Here is a 19,116-nt window from a genome sequence, read left to right on the forward strand (position 1 = left end):
TGTAACAGAACATTGTTAGCACATGTTAGCACATATTAGCGCATGAGAACAATCATCAGAGGTCACTCATTCAATTCTTTTGCAATTCAACACTATAACCTGCGTCATTACACAGCCTCCAAAATGAGACGTGACTTATGTCACTACATGTGTCTCTCTCGCCTCTGTAAAAGTTCTTTGTTCATTGCACCCCTCAGTTCGGGGTCCCCCTATCGGCCTGGCGCACTTCCGTTGTGTTCTCTCTTTTGCAGCGTTTCTGTTTTGCAGCGTTTCTCTTTTGCAGCGTTTCTGTTTTGCAGCGTTTTTGTTTTGCAGCGTTTCTCTTTTGCAGCGTTTCTGTTTTGCAGCGTTTCTCTTTTGCAGCGTTTCTGTTTTGCAGCGCTTTTGTTTTGCAGCATTTTTGTTTTGCAGCGTTTCTCTTTTGCAGCGTTTTTGTTTTGCAGCGTTTCTCTTTTGCAGCGTTTCTGTTTTGCAGCGTTTCTCTTTTGCAGCGTTTCTGTTTTGCAGCGTTTCTCTTTTGCAGCGTTTCTGTTTTGCAGCGTTTCTCTTTTGCAGCGTTTTTGTTTTGCAGCGCGTTTGCCCTTGTCGGCCACCGTATTTTTGGGCACTGATTGAACATAAAGAAGATTTACAGAACATGATCTAGTTAGAAAGAAGAGTTATAAGTAAAGAAAAGGCTGCTAAATCTGTCTCTCCAAATACTAATCTTACTTGTTTCTGTTTGGTGTTAAGTGGTTATTGTACAGTATTTGTTCTTCTATGAAGCTCAATGTCAGAGCTACAGATGTCAAGTTTTTTTTTTAAATTATTTTTTATATTTATTCGGAGGCGCTAACTGTCGCGTATATGCGCATGCGCACTGGCACTTCACACAACTGCAATAAGCAAACATGGCGGCGGCCGTCGACAGTGTTGTGAAAGTGTAAGTTTCCCTTTTTTCATTTTCAAGAATAAAACTACCAGCGATAAAGATGCGAATGTAAAGTCCATTAATTACCAGGTTAGTGTCGAGTTCAGAAAACTGTAAACATCGCATTCTCATCCTTAAACACAGTAACTGTCCCAAGAGAATAACGTTATGCACAGAGCGGTTAGCTTGTTAGCTGTGGGCAAATATGAATGAAGCTGTCGAGCTGTTTCAGCTGCTTCTCATCACTATCCCGGACACTCGTGGGCCTGTTTAAGGTGGTGGCACACACAGTATCACCTAACTGTTGCTGGTCAGCCTCTTGCAGATGAAGGACAGAGTTAATTTCCCAGAAAGCTGTCAGCTTGGCGGGCGCTTTGTTGTGACGAAGGGCTCGCTAACAATCAACCTTTTGTTCCGACACCCCTCCGTCTGCACAGATTTGTTGGCTGCTGCAGTGAAAACAGGCTCGGTCATGTATGTCTGGGTCATACGTGAAGAGATTTCAGAGTCAGAGCAACAGTCTGTGAACATTTTCATACAATAATGCGGGACCGAAGCCGAAAATGGGTCTATGTTGGTGAGGAAGGGGGGACGTAATTGTGTATCAGCAGTCTTCAGTTTTGTTAGCATGGCTGCCATGTGATGTTGATGTATAGACGATTAAAAAAAAAAAATTTAAAAATCAGAAATGGCTGGTATGCGACAATGACAATATACAGTGTAAGAGTTGAGCAAAATTCAAGATGCTTCTTTGTAGTGCAGCTCTACAGAACCCTTCTATAAAGTGTTTTATTGTGAAAATTGTCCATTGTGTTACAGCGTGTACGAGCATGTTAATGAAATCCAACTGATAAATCGGCCTGGTTGGATATTATCTTATTGTATGTATATTGGTCTGTCTGTCTAACCATATCAGTGGATTCAAGATTGAAACAACTGGATTGATCCACTCAGTGGCACTCACATTTAAAGGATTGTTACCTTCAGAGTGTAGACAATTAGTCTGTTGACACAAAGACAGTGTGTCTGGGCTTTGGAGTGTTTATCAAACAAAAGAGACAGTTTAAAAACTTTTCTTGTGGGAAATTAGGAAGTACATTTTCACAATTGTTTGTCAGATTTTTGACCAGTGAATTCATTCCCATTGCTAAATGTTAATTTCTGTAATAAGATGGACGGAATAAATTTGTAATTGGAAAGCACCTGGATGGAAACTGTAACAGCTGCAAAGAACTGTGGGACATGTTCTTTTTGTTGGTCAAATACATGCAAATGAAAGACAGTTAATAAGTAATATACTGGCACAGGGATCTTAAAACAGTCTTCACAGACAACACTGTGTTACAACTTGTCCTTGCCTATTTACAAGATCAGGACTGTCACAGGAACATAAGTATTCATAGGCCTAGTTGTTGACAATGCTCTGCCTGGTCGTATTTTGCCTTTTAAAACAGAGAGAAAGAAGAGGTGGTCACAGAAAGTGTACAGCACACACCTACTAGAGTTGTTTTGTAACAGCTCATCTTTAGAAAAAGAACGAAACTCTTTCTGACATTAACAATCAGGAGTCGCTCGGAAACACACTGCAGCACTTAGCAAAACTTGGGTCAACTCTAGTGGGGCTAAGAAGAAAATGCTACAGACCTGTGGCTGGGCACTGCTGGCTCTGCAGCACAGATGCTCTTTTGCAAACTTAACAGCCAAGTCACTTGCTTTTTTCTTCCCCTCTTTTTCACGACATCCCACCAACCTCTGTTTTCACCCAAAAATATTTGACTGGTGGTGTTAGTGACTAACCTGCTCTTTAAATTAATAAAATAACACCCATGTACATGTTTTACATTGGAAATCTTTGCTTTAACCTTCATAAAAAACTTTAAAACATCTTTTCTGCTTATTTTTCTCTCTATATTCTCTTAGTCAGTGCTCCTCATTAGATCCAGATGGCTTTAATGTCTGTCATGTTTCATTTGCAGCTCAGTGAATCAATTAATTGACACACCAAGCCCTGCAGTACGAGCCACAGTATAGCACAGAGGTCTCTCTTTTCACTGACTTGGGAGTCCTTTGGAGTCACACCCCTACATTAACTAAGAAGATAATCAGACATGAATCCATACTAAAAACCATTTTGCATACGTTATGTTAATAACTCAAGAGTTACATGTTTACATTATCTGGTAGTGTTTATTAACAGTTTGTTCCAATCTCTTATGTGACCTGTCAATGTCCAACTTAAACATTTCAGGCTGGGAGAGCAGTATTACAGAGATGCCATGGAGCAGTGTCATAATTACAACGCTCGACTGTGTGCTGAGCGCAGCATTCTCATGCCTTTCCTGGACTCTCAGACTGGTGTAGCCCAGTCCAACTGTTATATCTGGATGGAGAAGAGACATCGCAGTGCAGGTATATTGAATAATACTTCAATATTACCATGCAGTTTAATGCAGTTATATGATGCTATAGTCAAATTATGGAATTGTGGTACTGTCATGATTGTTTTCCAACCTGTCCCTGCCGTAACCACTGCTGGATCAGGTGTGCTGTGCAAATTAGAAGGTGGGAGGGCAGGGATAGTTGGAAAACAAGCAGGGTAGTGGCTCTTGAGGACCAGAGTTGCCCTGGTCTGTATAGAAAGCACATTCTACAAGAAACAGAAAGTTTCATCATATTATTTGTGCCATAGATTACACTGAAACTTACATAATTTTTCGGTTCTGTTTTTTCCTCTGTCATGTCAGGTGTAGCTCCAGGGCAGCTGTACACTTACCCAGCTCGTCGCTGGCGGAAGAAACGGCGTTCTCATCCCCCTGAGGACCCCCGTTTGGCTTTCCCTCCTCTCAAAGCAGGTACCACATCTAGTGAAGCAGCTTTTAACATCACAAAAAATGTCCAAAGTTTGGGTTTATTCATGCTGGTGAACCTTTATCAGTTCAACGGAACAAATGCTTAAATAAATAATATCTGCTCTGTTAATTAATCGTATGTGTTTGTGTGGCTGGTTCTGTGTTTGTGTCATGTCAATATGCGTTGCTGTTGTGCTTGGTGTGTGCAGCAGATTTGGAATTGGGTCTGAAGCGTGATGCCTTGGGGGCGGTGGATGGCAGCAGTCTCGAAGCCCTGCTGAAGGGGGAGCCCCTTGACAGGAGGAGTGGCATGTCTGACCTCCGTGGTCCCGAGGACGATGTAGCCACCGTGGAGCCTCCTGCAACATCAGTGGCCACCCATACATCCTCTGGGCGCATCCGTAAGGTCAGGCTCTGAGGCTGCTGAACGTTTCCTCTCTCTATCAGTGACCCATGATAGAGGTTATTTTATGATTATTTGATTATTATGATTTGCTTCAGTTTAAACCTTTTCTTTTTAAAACGATGGGTCAAAGCAAGCAATGAAATCATACATTCAGTACAATGAGACCTAAACCAGAACCACTCACTGCAGAGAGTCCTGGACCATGACGACTACTTGGACGACCTGGACGATGAAGACTTTGAGGACGAGACCCCCAAGAGACGAGGCAAGAGCAAGTCCAAGGTGAGTCTGTTGTTTTCTGCAGTCAGTTCCCTGCGGGATAATAGAAGGTGAGCGTGCTGCTTTCAGACAGATTACTTGTTATCACGTTATAGTTCAGAGGTGTTTTATTTCAGGATTTGTTGCATGAAATAGAAACATTGTGAGACAGTGTGTTCTGTTACTGTTCTTTCAGGTAGAGCTGCAGCAAATAGTCAATAAATTGAATGGATGATTGCAAATTAGCAAACCATTTGATAATCCATTAATTGTTTGTCATTTTTCAACATACTAGGTTCTCACATGAGAATTAATTTGGGGTTTAGACTGTTGCTTGGACAAAACAGGGTTCACTTGTCCTTTAATATTGTGATGTTTTATACACTAACCAACTGACCAGTTAATCTAGAAAATAATCATTTGATTAATCAATTAACGAAAATAATTCAATTCAATTCAATTCAATTTTATTTGTATAGCACCAAATCACAATACAAATCATCTCAAGGCACTTTACAAAAACTAAAACTAAAAACCCAACAATTCCCTTATGAGCAAGCACTTGGCGACAGTGGAGAGGAAAAAACTCCCTTTAACGGAAGAAAAAAACCTCCAGCAGAACCGGGCTCAGTTTGGGCGGCCATCTGCCTCGACCGGTTGGGGTGAGTGGATAGAGCAGAGAGAAAAGAACAGCAACAATAAACAACAAATAGACACTGCAAGTTGGTGGGGCCAGTAACTGCACATCAGCGATAAACAGCTCCAGGACCAGGGACACCTGCAGAAGGTACAGAGAGAGAGAGAGAGAGAGAGGGAGGGAGAGAGCACAAACTAGGGGAGGGAGAGAGCACAAGGTTAGTAACATTCAATGGTGGAATATACATGAGGTGGGAGAGAAGGGGGGGGGGTTAGGGTAGGGGAGCTCAGTGCACCGATGGTCCTCGGGCAGTCTAGGCCTATAGCAGCATAACTAACTAAGGGATGGTTCAGGGTTGCCTGAAGCCAGCCCTAACTATATGCTTTGTCAAAGAGGAAGGTTTTAAGTCTAGCCTTAAAAGTACAGAGAGTGTCTGCCTCCTGAACCCAGGCTGAGAGCTGGTTCCACAGGAGAGGAGCTTGATAGCTAAAGGCTCTGCCTCCCATTCTGCTTTTGAGAACTCTGGGAACCACAAGTAGGCCTGCACTCTGAGAGCGAAGTGGTCTATTGGGATAATATGGTACTATGAGGTCTTTAAGGTATGAAGGAGCTTGATTATGAAGGGATTTGTATGTGAGAAGAAGGATTTTAAATTCTATTCTATATTTTACAGGGAGCCAATGAAGAGAAGCCAATATAGGAGAAATATGATCTCTCTTGCTAGTTCCTGTCAGGACTCTGGCTGCGGCATTCTGGATTAATTGGAGGCTTTTTATTAAGATATTAGGACATCCAGATAGTAATGAGTTACAGTAATCTAGCCTTGAGGAAACAAATGCATGGACTAGTTTTTCTGCATCATTTTGAGACAGGATGTTCCTAATTTTGGAAATGTTGCGCAGGTGAAAGAATGCAGTTCTAGAAATTTGTTTTATGTGTGAGTTAAAGGACATGTCCTGGTCAAAAATAACTCCAAGGTTTTTTACAGTAGTGCTGGAGGCCAGGGCTATGCCATCTAGAGTAGCTATAATTTTAGAAAAGTTATTTCTGAGATTTTTAGGCCCAAATATAATGACTTCTGTTTTCTCCGAGTTTAAAAGTAAAAAGTTACTGGTCATCCAAGCCTTTATGTCAGTTAGACAGGCTTGAAGTCTGGTTAACTGGTTTGTGTTAACAGGTTTAATAGATAGATATAACTGAGTGTCATCCGCATAGCAGTGGTAATTAATAGAGTGCTTCCTAATGATATATCCTAAAGGAAGCATGTACAGGGTGAACAGAATCGGTCCTAGCACAGAACCTTGTGGAACTCCATAACTAACTTTTGTTCGTGTGGAAGGTTCATCATGGACATGAACAAACTGGAATCTGTCCGATAAATAGGATTGGAACCACTTTAACGCTGTTCCTCTGATACCAATCACATGCTCCAGTCTCTGTAATAAGATGTTGTGGTCAATGGTGTCGAATGCTGCACTAAGGTCTAGGAGGACAAGTATCGAAACAAGTCCATTATCTGAGGCTAAGAGAAGATTGTTGGTAACTTTCAACAGTGCTGTTTCTGTACTATGATGTGCTCTAAATCCTGATTGGAAATCTTCAAATAGTTCATTCCTGTGTAAGTGGTCTGATAGCTGCTTAGCAACAGCTTTTTCTAGGATTTTAGAAATAAATGGCAGGTTGGATATTGGTCTATAATTAGCCAAGACACCTGGATCAAGACTAGGCTTTTTGAGTAAAGGTTTGATTACTGCAGTCTTAAAGGCCTGTGGTACGTAGCCTGATACTAGAGATAAATTTACCAAGTCCAATAAAGATGAGTTCATTAATGGCAGGGTGCCTTTAAGCAGTCTAGTCGGGATGGGGTCCAAGAGACACGTTGATGATTTCGATGAAGCAACTACTGATGTAAATTCAGAGAGATCTATAGGAGAGAAGCAGTCTAAACATAACTGAGGTCCTACAGATGATTCAAGAGCTACTGTAGTAGAAGATTCATTTATTGCAGGTATAGGAAGCATCTGCTGAATTTTATCTCTAATAGTTGTGATTTTATTTGTAAAGAAACTCATAAATTCATCACTGCTGAGAGCTAAGGGAACACTGGGCTCAACGGAGCTGTGACTTTTTGTCAGCCTGGCTACAGTGCTGAAAAGAAACCTGGGATTGTTCTTATTTTCCTCTATTAGTGATGAATAGTATGCAGTTCTGGCTTTACGGAGAGCTTTTTTATATGTTAGTAGACTGTTTTTAGTTAGTAGTCATTAGCGCTCACTTTAAAGGCAGTGTAGGGCCTGTAATTTATTTTCTACTTTAACTTATTTCTGTCTTTGTTTAAATACTACAGTTGTCTGTCTGAACTGTTAAATGGGTTCTGCAGGGTCGCAGTGATAAGAATGGCAAGAAGAAAACGGAGGCCGCCGCAGCAGCACTGGAAGAGAGAGACAAACCTTACGCCTGCGACAGTGAGTAGAAGCTTCCTTTGTGACTTGTGTGTTGTGCATGTCAGCAAGAGAGTCTTTTACTTTTTTCCTCTGAAAGACAGAGACAAGCCTTCTGCCATGCATGGTGTGATCTGAAAGACCCCATTTGGAACTAAAGTTTGACAACCTAGAAATTGGGAAACTTGCTCGACTGGATGTTTTTTATTTTTGTTTTTAATTTTTTTTTTTATTTTTTTTTATTTGAGAAAATAAGATTTATGGGGCTGATTGGGAGGTGATGAACAAGGCACTATTGTGGTTCCACCTTGGGCCCTTTTGGACAGTAGCTAGTATTATCCGTCATAACTATAACACTTTTGTATGACCGTGTGTGTGTGTGTCAGTTTGTGGAAAGCGCTACAAGAACCGTCCTGGCCTGAGCTACCACTATACACACTCTCACCTGGCCGAGGAGGAGGGCGAGGACCGCGAGGAGATCGAGGCACCACCCACTCCTCGCCAGCCTGAGGAGCAGAAGAGTGAGTCACTCTCTAGTGCTGAGAGAGAGACAGAGAGAGAGAGAGGGGAGGGAGGTTTGGTTGCATGCCATGTAGCATGTGTGTATTTGTTCAAGGAAAAGTCTCTCTCTCATTCTTTTTTTCCCCTCCCACTGTCTTTTTTTTTTTTGATTTTTCATATTGATTTTGATTCCCAAATTGGGAATTATACTTATTGATCCTGACTGAAATTTGCTTGCTCAGTTGGGATTTTTTGGTATTTTTTCAGCACATCATACATCTTTTTTTTTTTTTTTTTTAAACTCCTACATATCCATCACATTGCTGTTGTCGTCTTATGTGCACGCGACATCGTGTTAGCAAATACATTCAGTAAGTGTGTTTTGTCAGTTGTCACTCATTCATTAGTTTGGATCATGATTAAATGCATCAACAGAGATTACAGAAATTAAAGGATTCTCGGTAGACATGGCATAAACAGGTTTGTAGTTTGAATTACTACAGTTAGACGGTGACTCTCCTGTTTCGTTATGTTCACCTGGAAGAAGAGAGAGGTTATGTATGTGGTCCCGCTCAACAGTCCTAATGTGCCCTGAATGGTTTCTTCACCCATTGTCTGCTCAGCTACTAAGAAGGGCCCCAATGGGCTGGCCATGCCCAATGATTACTGTGACTTCTGCCTGGGAGACTCCACCTTAAACCAGAAGACAGGCCAATCCGAAGAGCTGGTTTCCTGCTCAGACTGTGGACGCTCAGGTGTGAACTTTGACTTTGCTAAGACTCACTGTCTTCGATTACTGTTGCTGTCAAAATATCCATTCTCACATAAAACACATAAGCTTTTTACAGTAGTAATAGTGGCACATTTATTATTGAAACTTTGAGAAGGATTGACATAAACAGCCTTATGCACACAACTGCTTGTCCTTTCTCCAGGCCACCCGACGTGCCTGCAGTTCACTCCAGTGATGATGGCTGCAGTAAAGACCTACCGCTGGCAGTGCATTGAGTGCAAGTGTTGCAATGTTTGTGGTACTTCAGAGAATGACGTAAGCTCCTTTGATTATTTTATTATTCCCTGCAAATGTGCCCTCATTGTCGACAAAAATCAAGGTGTGGTAATGGACTGCTACAAATGAAGGTGCCCAATTAATAAATTAAAATTATTTAGCCCATTAAAGAGGTTTGTTTTTGTAGCAGCTCATGACATCAAGTCAAGATGGTTTTTGTGATTTTCCTTCTAAAACTGACTTCTGTGATCACAGCCTTTTCTGTTTATGATGAACAAAGAAAAAATACAAAAACATGGGCCTCACTCTAATTAGATATACTATAGCCCATTGCAGCTGTGCTCTGTCATGGATTTTTCCAATTTACAGTTACACCCACAAAGTCTTGTACCAGATTACTCAAATGCAACTTCTGTGAACAACCTCATTTAATGAAATGAGGTGGAACATATACAATTCAGAATAAAATGAAATGATGGACTGTTATGGTAATTGTCAGTTGTGCTGCACTTAGGAGAAACAGTCTCACTTCTGCCTGCTCAGTTTTCTCCTCTTGTCTAATCAAAAGACTGAACTTGATGCTGTGATTTCCTAGGACCAGTTGCTGTTCTGTGATGACTGTGACCGAGGCTACCACATGTATTGTCTAACTCCCCCCATGACTGAACCCCCAGAGGGTAAGCTCACACCAAAGATGTTCAACGTGTCACATCATATCAGTGTTAATTTTGACAGCAGATTTTAATTTAGTTTTAGTCATAGTCTTTTGACTAAAATGCAATTTTAGTTTTAGTCATATTTTAGTCACCTGCTTTGTTTTAGTTTTAGTCTAGTTTTAGTCGACTAAATAGAATAAGATTTTTAGTGGACTAAATAGCATAAGATTTTAGTCGACTAAATCTACTGTAGATTTAGTGGACTAAAATATATTGGGTTTAATTTAAGTGTAATTTAGTTAAGGTATTGTAATATACAAAATAACTTAAAATTAAATAAAAACAAGTTTCATTAAACATATGGAATATGGCCTTTTCATAAAACACCAAAAATTAGATATTCATTGTTTATAACTTGCATATGACATTCTTTATTCTTTAAAGCAAAAGTGCAACTCCAAAATATTTAAAAGAAAAACTGCTCCACACGGTTTACACAAAGTCTTGTTTGTCTTGACATCAAACGTGAAATTGACCCATATATCTTCTGTGTTTTCTCCCAGCTGTTGCCATTTCATTATAGTTTAAGTCGCACAGACACCCAATGTTTGCATGATGATGTTGTGTACTTGCGCATCCCGTGACGCCAGGTGGATCAGTTACTTTTAAAATGTGCGCGTGCATCTTACACGTCTTACAAGATTAATTCTGATTGGATCTTTTCCAAAAACGTCTCACTCACATTTTCGTCTCGTTTTTTTTAGTTAACGAAAATGTCAATATATTTTAATTATAGTTTTCGTCATCATCACTTAATTTTTATTTAGTTATCGTCTCGTTTTCGACAGTAAAAACGTCATTGACGAAAATTATAATGAAAATATTTCGTCAACGAAATTAACACTTTATCATATACATACATTTACATACTTAATGTTTCACTCTGTGTAGTCATCTTACAGGATGAAGTGTCGGAACGACACGTCGCATTGTGGAAAAATGTTTCCTAATTGTAAAGGTGTAAAAGTGAATTGCAAAAGAGTCATTAGGGTTTAAGGAATTTTAATTATCTACTTATCATCCCTAAATTGTACACTTTGTTATATGCTGCAGCGTTTACAGAAAATACAGTGTGGTACATCTTACTCTTAATGTATATTTTTCAGGGAGCTGGAGCTGCCACCTGTGCCTGGCTCTGCTGAAGGACAAAGCCTCCATATACCAGCAGAACCAGAGCTCCGTCCCTGAGTGACATTCCAGTAGCAAGTCCTGCCCCCTCCTCACCACCACCCACACCCGCCTGAAGTCAGACCTCCTCTCAGTCCAGAGCTCCAGGCTCTGTCCAGATGTAGCTGAGCCAGATCGCAGATCAGCTTTAGAAGTCTTTATACGGGCACTGTCAACAGGGGGATGCCGAACCAAAACAGACCTCAGATCAGTCAGCGTGGGGATCAAACTCATTACCAACCTGCCTGCAAAGTCCCAGAGGTTTGCTGTCAAACACGTAAATATTGTTGCGTATATACAGTAGTGACACACACACTCTCCTGGACTGTTACACACACTAGATACAGAGGGCATGCAGTAACCATAGTAACTGCTGTCTCCATGGGAGCAGAGGGATTAGCACGACAGCTAATTATCTGCATCTTTTCACACTAAGACAGTGATTGTTGGGACAAAATTTTTTTTTTCCTGCCAACCTATCTATTTTTATCACTACGTACATGGTCAAGGATGATGATGATGGTGATTATTATTATTATTCTATTATTATTAGCGTGGACTTTTATAGTGGCATCATATGTCTGTGTACTCTTGTCTGATCCATTGAAGCATTTTCTTTAGAAGTTTCCCTGAAGGGAGCTGGTCAGTACCAAGATCCATCATCACATGAAAAACACACGACAGTGACAAAGGAGATTATAATCACTCAAACCATCTTTGTTTTTGGTTTTCTTGTTTTTTTTTTTGTTTTGTTTTTTGTTTTGTTTTTAAATCAGTGTGACAAAGCAGCCATATTTTTGGGCACCAAAAACAAACAAACAAAACATACGGCTTTGACTTGGTAATCTATTAGCACATCATCTCTGGCCTTTTTTTAATTTAGAGTTGCACCAAAACCAACTACCATTGCTAATTCTTAGTTGACAGATCTGTTACTGTAAGCAAACACTATAAAACTCAGCGTAAACTAGGTTGTTTTCAGGAGATTAAAAAATTTTAGCATGAAGTCATTTTAAGTATTATTTTACCATCAGACAGAGTTAATATCATATCATTTAAAAAGACATTTGATAAGTCGGCTTGTGTGCTTCTTATCAAAGAAAAAGAGAGAAGTTTGGTATTATCATCTTGTGTTTAGTCTAACACACGAAGTAACTGTAGAGGTGCACCTTCTCAGAGGTGTTGTGTGTTAGCTTTTTAGAAACTGTTTGGCAGTCATTTTTAAACAACAGCTGTCAAACTGATGACACTCAATCATTTCCAATCTCTAGCTGCTTTTATCAATTTGTCACACTGAGTAAGATTTGCATGCTGATTGCACCTGTATGAATGCACACACTCACATGGTGTTTTTGTTTGTATTTTTTTTTTTTTTTTAACATTTTATATTACTTGGTAATCCATTGGTATTGGGAGTTTTTCTAGTAGATTTTGTAAAGTCTATCATATAGCAAACACTATATAGCTCCTAATGGATTCTATGTACTGTATTGACTTTTTCTATTTTTGTTATGACTGTGACATGTTTGAATTTATTTGATTATTCTGATATGTCAGACCTCCATTATGAGTATTTGTAAAATTATGTACTTTGTTGTACTATTTTTATTTTTACATTTTTTTGGTATAAAAGCCAATTTAGCCTGACTGAAATAAAAATCACTTCAAATTACGTGATCTAATCTATAATTATTATTATGTGCTTCACATTGTGTTGGAAAAACAGGAAAGTGTAAGGATCTGAGTGAATGTGAACAAGGGCCAAACTGTGGTGGCTGCATGACTGGGTCAGAGCATCAGAGTAGTTCTCAAACTGCAGGTGTTGTTGGGTGCTCCTCTTCTGGGTCAGATTTGACCCAGCATTAATATATTCATATATCTATGAATATATTAATTTAAAATTAAGGTAAGTTGAATTTTAAGGTAAAATTGAAGGTAAATTTAAGGTACATTTTCCTATAAAATTACCTTAATTTTCTCTTAAATTTGCCTTATCTTAATTTTCCCTTAAATTTGCCTTTCTCACCTAAACTATCCCTTAAATCTTCCCTTAAATTTGCATTAAAATCACCTTAATTTTCCCATTACAATTTCCCTTCATCTCAAATTAATTTTCCCTTAAATTCACATTTATTTTCTCATTAAACTTTCCCTTAAACTCACCTTAATTTTGCCATTAAACTCCCTTAAATTCACCTTAATTTTCCCTTAAAGTTGCCTTAAACTCACCTTAAATTTTGCCTCAACTTAAACTCAGCATAATTTTGCCTTTAAATGACTTACTCACCTTACATTTTGCCTTAAACTCATCTTGAATTTTGACAAACTGTTTAATTTGCCTTAGACCAGGGGTATTCAACTAAAATTTAAAGAGGTCCAGTTAGAGAAAATTTCTTGAAGCAAAGGTCCGGAAGATCATAATGTCTAACTAGTTAGTGTGATATACATTTAAGTAGCCTAGTAGTTTTATCAACATCTGCATGTAATCAATACCTGACTGTCAAATCAAATGAATCCAGTACAATTCAAAAACTTTCTGACAATATTTATTGTCATGTAACATACAACTGAACATATATGTATGGCTGTAGATATGTATAATGTTCTCTCATTAACTAAGTTCTCTCTCTTTCTCCGTCTCACTTTACAGTTTCTCTCCCTTTGTTTTCTACATGTATCGCTCTCTTTCTTTGTACTGTCTTTTCATGCAGTGTTGCCAACTCGTCAGTAAGGAATTGGCTGTCCTAAAAGTCGCCGAATGACGTCATCGCGTAATTTGCATAATGTCAATGGCACATGCTGTAATCCTGATGGATGCTTTTGCCAACTTCAGAAATGGAAAGTAAGAGACAATTGTAATTCTTTATAAAAAATAAGGAACAGAATAAGGTACAAATAAAATATTTGTACTGTGCCATATAATGTAGCATGACGACCTGCAGTTAATAAGTTCTCAGAAATTAATACATTTGCCTTGCTCTAAATGACTGAGGCTGTTTGAGTCAAATGCAGTGATTTATTTTAGACAAAGAACATTTTACCTTTTTTATTTTATTTTATTTTTTTATTATGCCATGCATCAGTACAGATCACACACATACATGATCTTGAATTTAGACTTAAACTCAACTTGATTTTATGTTTGTTTATGTCTAAAATTAAGCTGAGTTTAAGCCTAAATTTAAGCGGAGGTTAAGTGAAGTTGGGGTTTAAATTTAAACTGAGTTTTTTGTCTGGACAGAGTAGGAGCTGAGAAACTGAGACTGATTTTCTATTCTCTTTTCCTCTTCTTGCAAGAAATACATTCTAAAAAAGACTGTCTGTACTCTCTTTATTGCTCATCCAACGGTTTTTGCCACAATTTTGGAAGGCCCACCGAAATCTGTCAAGGGGATTGTTGATACCCTGACGCATCAATCTTCAGCCTCAACCTCCGCTGACAAACAGCATAGACTTGGAGGTCTGTGTGCATCTGCCCTGATCGCCACTGCCAGATCTTCGAGCTCAAAAACAATATCATATCAGGTGAGTCAAAATGAGACATAAAAAGTGATGAGATTGGAATTATAATTAGAATTAATTAATGGGATTATTCGATGGGAAAAAAATATATTTAAATCATAAAATTTAATAAATAAACCATTTTGTCACTACTTTTGGCCTGTTGGGGGAGACTGTCAAACTCACCGTCAGTATTCTAAATTGATTGGGTCAAGGACTCAGGGGCTAGGAACCTAGGTGCTTTAGTGTTATCCTTAAAATACGGGTCTAAGCAGTCGCAGAGGGGGTTCGGAACCTCCGACTGTAGTCTACTCGATCCTAGACATAAGGGTCCGGGACTCAGGATCATCTCTGCAGATAGTCTGTGTTGAGGTACTTTTAGTCCATCAGGGATGGGGCAAGCTGAAAGTAGGAGACCACGAATGTGGGTCAACATGGTCCGATAGTCGATATTATGAGGGGCAAATATCGTAAGCACTGGCAGGGATTACAAGGAAAGAAAACAACTGCAAAAAGCAATGACTAAATCTAATGCTTTAGAGGATGTAGTTGGCAAAAAGCAGGGAAAAGACTCAAAATTCTCAGATGTTTCAAAACCTTCAGATGGTAGATATGTATCAGAAACTCCAGATGCTAAAGATGAGAAAAAAAGAGGATAAATCACAGCAGATTACACCACCCCCATATACTCCTGGTGCTTCTTCTCTCTATCCTTAGATTCACAAGGCGCTGAAACTGGACTCTGACCTGGACTCCTGTCTGTCAGGACCTGCATCATCACCACCTCCACCACACTAATGTGCACTCTGTCTCTTGGATTTAAAGTAAGGACTGTTTGCATTTAAACTTAACTTAAACTAACCTTAAATTTCCCTTAAGCCTGACTTAAACTCATCTTAAATTTAGCCTTAAGATAATCTTAAATTTTATCTTTAATCTTGACTTAAGAAGCCGGGGCCCCACCCTGGAGCCAGGCCTGGGGTTCGGGCCCGTAGGCGAGCGCCTGGTGGCTGGGTCTCCCCCCATGGGGCCCAGCCGGGCAAAGCCCGAAAGAGCGACGTGGGGCCGCCCTTCTGTGGACCCACCACCCGCAGGAGGATTCATAAGGGGCCGGTGCATAGTAGATCGGGCAGTGGTCGAGGACGGGGACCTCGACGATCCGATCCCTGGATGCTGAAACTGGCTCTAGGGACATGGAATGTCACCTCACTTGGGGGGGAAGGAGCCTGAGCTTGTGCAGGAGGTCGAGCGGTACCAACTAGAGATAGTTGGGCTCACCTCCATGCACAGCCTGGGCTCTGGAACCCAGCTCCTTGAGAGGGGCTGGACTCTCTTCTACTCTGGAGTTGCTCGAGGTGAGCGGCGGCAAGCTGGTGTGGGCTTGCTCATAGCTCCCCAGCTCAGCCGCAACGTGTTGGAGTTTTCCCCCCAGAGTGAAAGGGTCGTTTCCCTGCGCCTTCGGGTCGGGGATAGGTCTCTCACTGTTGTTTCGGCCTATGGGCCGAACAACAGTGTAGAGTACCCGGCCTTTTTGGAGTCTCTCGGGGGGGTGCTGAAAGGTGCTCCTACCGGGGACTCCATAATTCTGTTGGGGGACTTCAACGCTCACGTGGGGAGCGACAGTGAAACCTGGAGGGGCGTGATTGGGAGGAACGGCCTCCCCGATACGAACCCGAGTGGTGTTCTGTTGTTGGACTTCTGTGCTAGTCACAGTTTGTCCATAACGAACACCATGTTCAAGCATAAGGGTGTCCATCAGTGCACATGGCACCAGGACACCCTAGGCCGGAGGTCAATGATCGACTTTGTAGTTGTGTCATCGGACCTTCGGCTGTATGTCTTGGACACTCAGGTGACGAGAGGGGCAGAGCTGTCAACTGATCACCACCTGGTGGTGAGTTGGATCCGCTGGCGGAGGAGGAAGCGGGACAGACTTGGCAGGCCCAAACGTACTGTGAGGGTCTGTTGGGAATGTTTGGCCGAACCCACTGTCAGGGAGGTCTTTAACTCACACCTCAGAGAGAGCTTCTACCAGATCCCGGGGGAGGCTGGGGACATCGAGTCCGAATGGACCATGTTTTCCACCTCCATTGTCAACGCGGCGGCTAGGAGCTGTGGCCGTAAGGTTTCGGGTGCCTGTCGTTGCAGCAATCCCCGAACCCGGTGGTGGACACCGGAGGTAAGGGATGCCGTCAAGCTGAAGAAGGAGTCCTACCAAGCTTGGCTGGCTTGTGGGACTTCCGAAGCAGCTGACAGGTACCGCAGGGCCAAGCGTGCTGCAGCCCAGGCGGTGATGGAGGCAAAAACTCAGGTATGGGAGGAGTTCGGTGAGGCCATGGAGAAGGACTACCTGTCGGCCCCGAAGAAATTCTGGCGCCTCAGGAGGGGGAAGCAGTGCTCTACCAACGCTGTTTACAGTGGAAGTGGTGAGCTGCTGACCTCGACTGGGGATATTGTCAGACGGTGGAAGGAATACTTCGAGGATCTCCTCAATCCCGTCAACACGTCTTCCATAAGGGAAGCAGGGGCTGGGGATTCGGAGGCTGATCCATCCATCACTCAAGCTGAAGTCACTGAGGTAGTTCGGCAGCTCCTCGGTGGCAAAGCACTGGGGGTGTTTGAGATCCGTACCGAGTACCTCAAGTCTCTGGATGTTGTTGGGCTGTCATGGCTGACACGCCTGTGCAACATTGCGTGGCGTTCGGGGACAGTACCCCTGGATTGGCAGACCGGGGTGGTGGTTCCTCTTTTTAAGACGGGGGACCGGAGGGTGTGTTCCAACTACAGAGGGATCACACTCCTCAGCATCCCGGGGAAGGTCTATGCCAGGGTGCTGGAGAGGAGGATCCGGCCGGTGGTCGAACCTCGGATCCAGGAGGAACAATGCGGTTTCCGTCCTGGGCGTGGAACACTGGATCAGCTCTACACACTCTCGAGGGTGCTCGAGGATTCATGGGAGTTTGCCCAACCAGTCCACATGTGTTTTGTGGATTTGGAGAAGGCATTCGACCGGGTCCCTCGTGACATCCTGTGGGAGGTGCTCCAGGAGTATAGGGTCCGGGGGCCCTTTGCTGGGGGATATACGGTCTCTGTACAAACGGAGCAGGAACTTGGTTCGCATTGCTGGTAGTAAGTCAGACCTGTTCCCAGTAGACGTTGGACTCCGGCAGGGCTGCCCTTTGTCACCTGTTCTGTTGATTACTTTCATGGACAGAATTTCTAGGCGCAGCCAGGGGCCGGAGGTAGTCCAGTTCGGGGACCACAGGATTTCATCTCTGCTTTTTGCAGATGATGTTGTCCTGTTGGCTCCATCGAGCCAGGATCTCCAGCGTGCGCTGGGGCGGTTTGCAACCCAGTGTGAAGTGGCTGGGATGAGAATCAGCACCTCCAAGTCCGAGGCCATGGTACTCAACCGGAAAAAGGTGGCTTGCCATCTCCAGGCCAGGGGAGAGATCCTCTGGATCCTCCTCAAGTGGAGGAGTTTAGTATTTCGGGGTCTTGTTCACGAGTGAGGGAAGGACGGAAAGTGAGATTGACAGATGGATCGGGGCATCGGCAGCAGTAATGCGGTCAGTGTACCGGTCCGTTGTGGTGAAGAAGGAGCTGAGCCAGAAGGCGAAGCTCTTGATTTACTGGTCAATCTACGTTCCTACTCTCACCTATGGTCATGAGCTCTGGGTCATGACCGAAAGAACGAGATCGCGGATACAAGCGGCTGAAATGAGCTTCCTCCGCAGCGTGGCGCTCCCTTAGAGATAGGGTGAGGAGCTCGGTCACCCGGGAGGAGCTCGGAGTAGAGCCGCTGCTCCTCCACATCGAGAGGAGTCAGTTAAGGTGGCTTGGGCATCTGTTTCGGATGCCTCCTGGGCGCCTTCCTGGGGAGGTGTTCCGGGCATGTCCCACCGGGAGGAGGCCCCGGGGAAGACCCAGGACACGCTGGAGGGACTGTGTCTCCCGGCTGGCCTGGGAACGCCTCGGTGTCCCCCCGGAAGAGCTGGAGGAAGTGTTCAGGGAGAAGGAAGTCTGGGTATCCCTGATTCGGCTACTGCCCCCGTGACCCAGCCCCGGATAAGCGGTAGAAGATGGATGGATGGATGGATCTTGAGTTAAACTCACCTTATATTTGACCTTAAACCTGACTTAAACTCACCTTACATTTCCCTTAAACTCATCTTATTTTTACCTTAAATTTTTCCTTAAACTTCACTTAAACTCACCTTAAATTTACCCTTAAACCTGACTTAAACTCAACTTTTGCCTTAAACTAATTTAAATTTTACCTTAAACTTAAACTCAGCTTAAGTTTTTCCTTAACTCACATTTTTACTTTAAACTTGACTTCAATTTATCTTAAATTTTGCCTTTAAACTTGACCTAAACTCAGTTTAAGTTTTTCCTTAACTCACTGTACATTTTGACCTAAACGCTGCTTAATTTTAGACTTAAACTCATCTTAATTATGCCTTAAACTCAGCTTAAATTTGCCTTCAACACACCTTAAATATTCCCTTAAAATTGCCTTAAAATCCTTAACTTTCCCTTAAATTTCCCCTTTAATTTTTCCTAAAACTCACTTTTTGTCTTAAATTTACCCTTACATTTGTCTTTAACTCACCTTAATTTTCCATTAATTTTTTTTAAACATTAAACTTACCCTTACCTTAATTTTCCCTTAAACTTACCTTAATCTTACATTTAAACTTAAGCTTAACTTACCCAAA

At 42.0% G+C, this 19,116-nt stretch overlaps 1 protein-coding gene across 3 annotated transcripts; it reads left to right on the top strand.

Moving 5' to 3' along the window:
• The first annotated feature begins 872 nt into the window (after positions 1-872).
• Positions 873-12,566, top strand: LOC113144661 (zinc finger protein ubi-d4-like). 3 transcript variants are annotated; one of them, XM_026330872.1, is made up of 11 exons: positions 873-922; positions 3,159-3,319; positions 3,655-3,762; positions 3,969-4,165; positions 4,355-4,447; positions 7,441-7,525; positions 7,888-8,022; positions 8,626-8,757; positions 8,938-9,050; positions 9,607-9,688; positions 10,834-12,566. In XM_026330872.1, exons 1-11 carry the CDS (start codon positions 891-893, stop codon positions 10,917-10,919), a joined length of 1,224 nt encoding a protein of 407 aa, XP_026186657.1. In that variant the 5' UTR covers positions 873-890; the 3' UTR covers positions 10,920-12,566. The 3 variants fall into 3 exon arrangements, with proteins under 3 accessions (XP_026186657.1, XP_026186658.1, XP_026186659.1); XM_026330873.1 differs by having other exon boundaries at positions 3,972-4,165; XM_026330874.1 differs by lacking the exon at positions 7,888-8,022.
• Positions 12,567-19,116: the final 6,550 nt, after the last annotated feature.

Source organism: Mastacembelus armatus, chromosome 10 (genome assembly GCF_900324485.2).
Source record: "Mastacembelus armatus chromosome 10, fMasArm1.2, whole genome shotgun sequence".
In the NCBI taxonomy this organism is placed as follows: domain Eukaryota; kingdom Metazoa; phylum Chordata; class Actinopteri; order Synbranchiformes; family Mastacembelidae; genus Mastacembelus; species Mastacembelus armatus.

Coding starts and splice junctions, on each gene's coding strand:
- LOC113144661 (XM_026330872.1), top strand. CDS start 891: ATGGCGGCGGCCGTCGACAGTGTTGTGAAAGT. Junction 923..3,158: donor GTCGACAGTGTTGTGAAAGT/GTAAGTTTCCCT, acceptor TAAACATTTCAG/GCTGGGAGAGCAGTATTACA. Junction 9,051..9,606: donor GTGGTACTTCAGAGAATGAC/GTAAGCTCCTTT, acceptor GTGATTTCCTAG/GACCAGTTGCTGTTCTGTGA.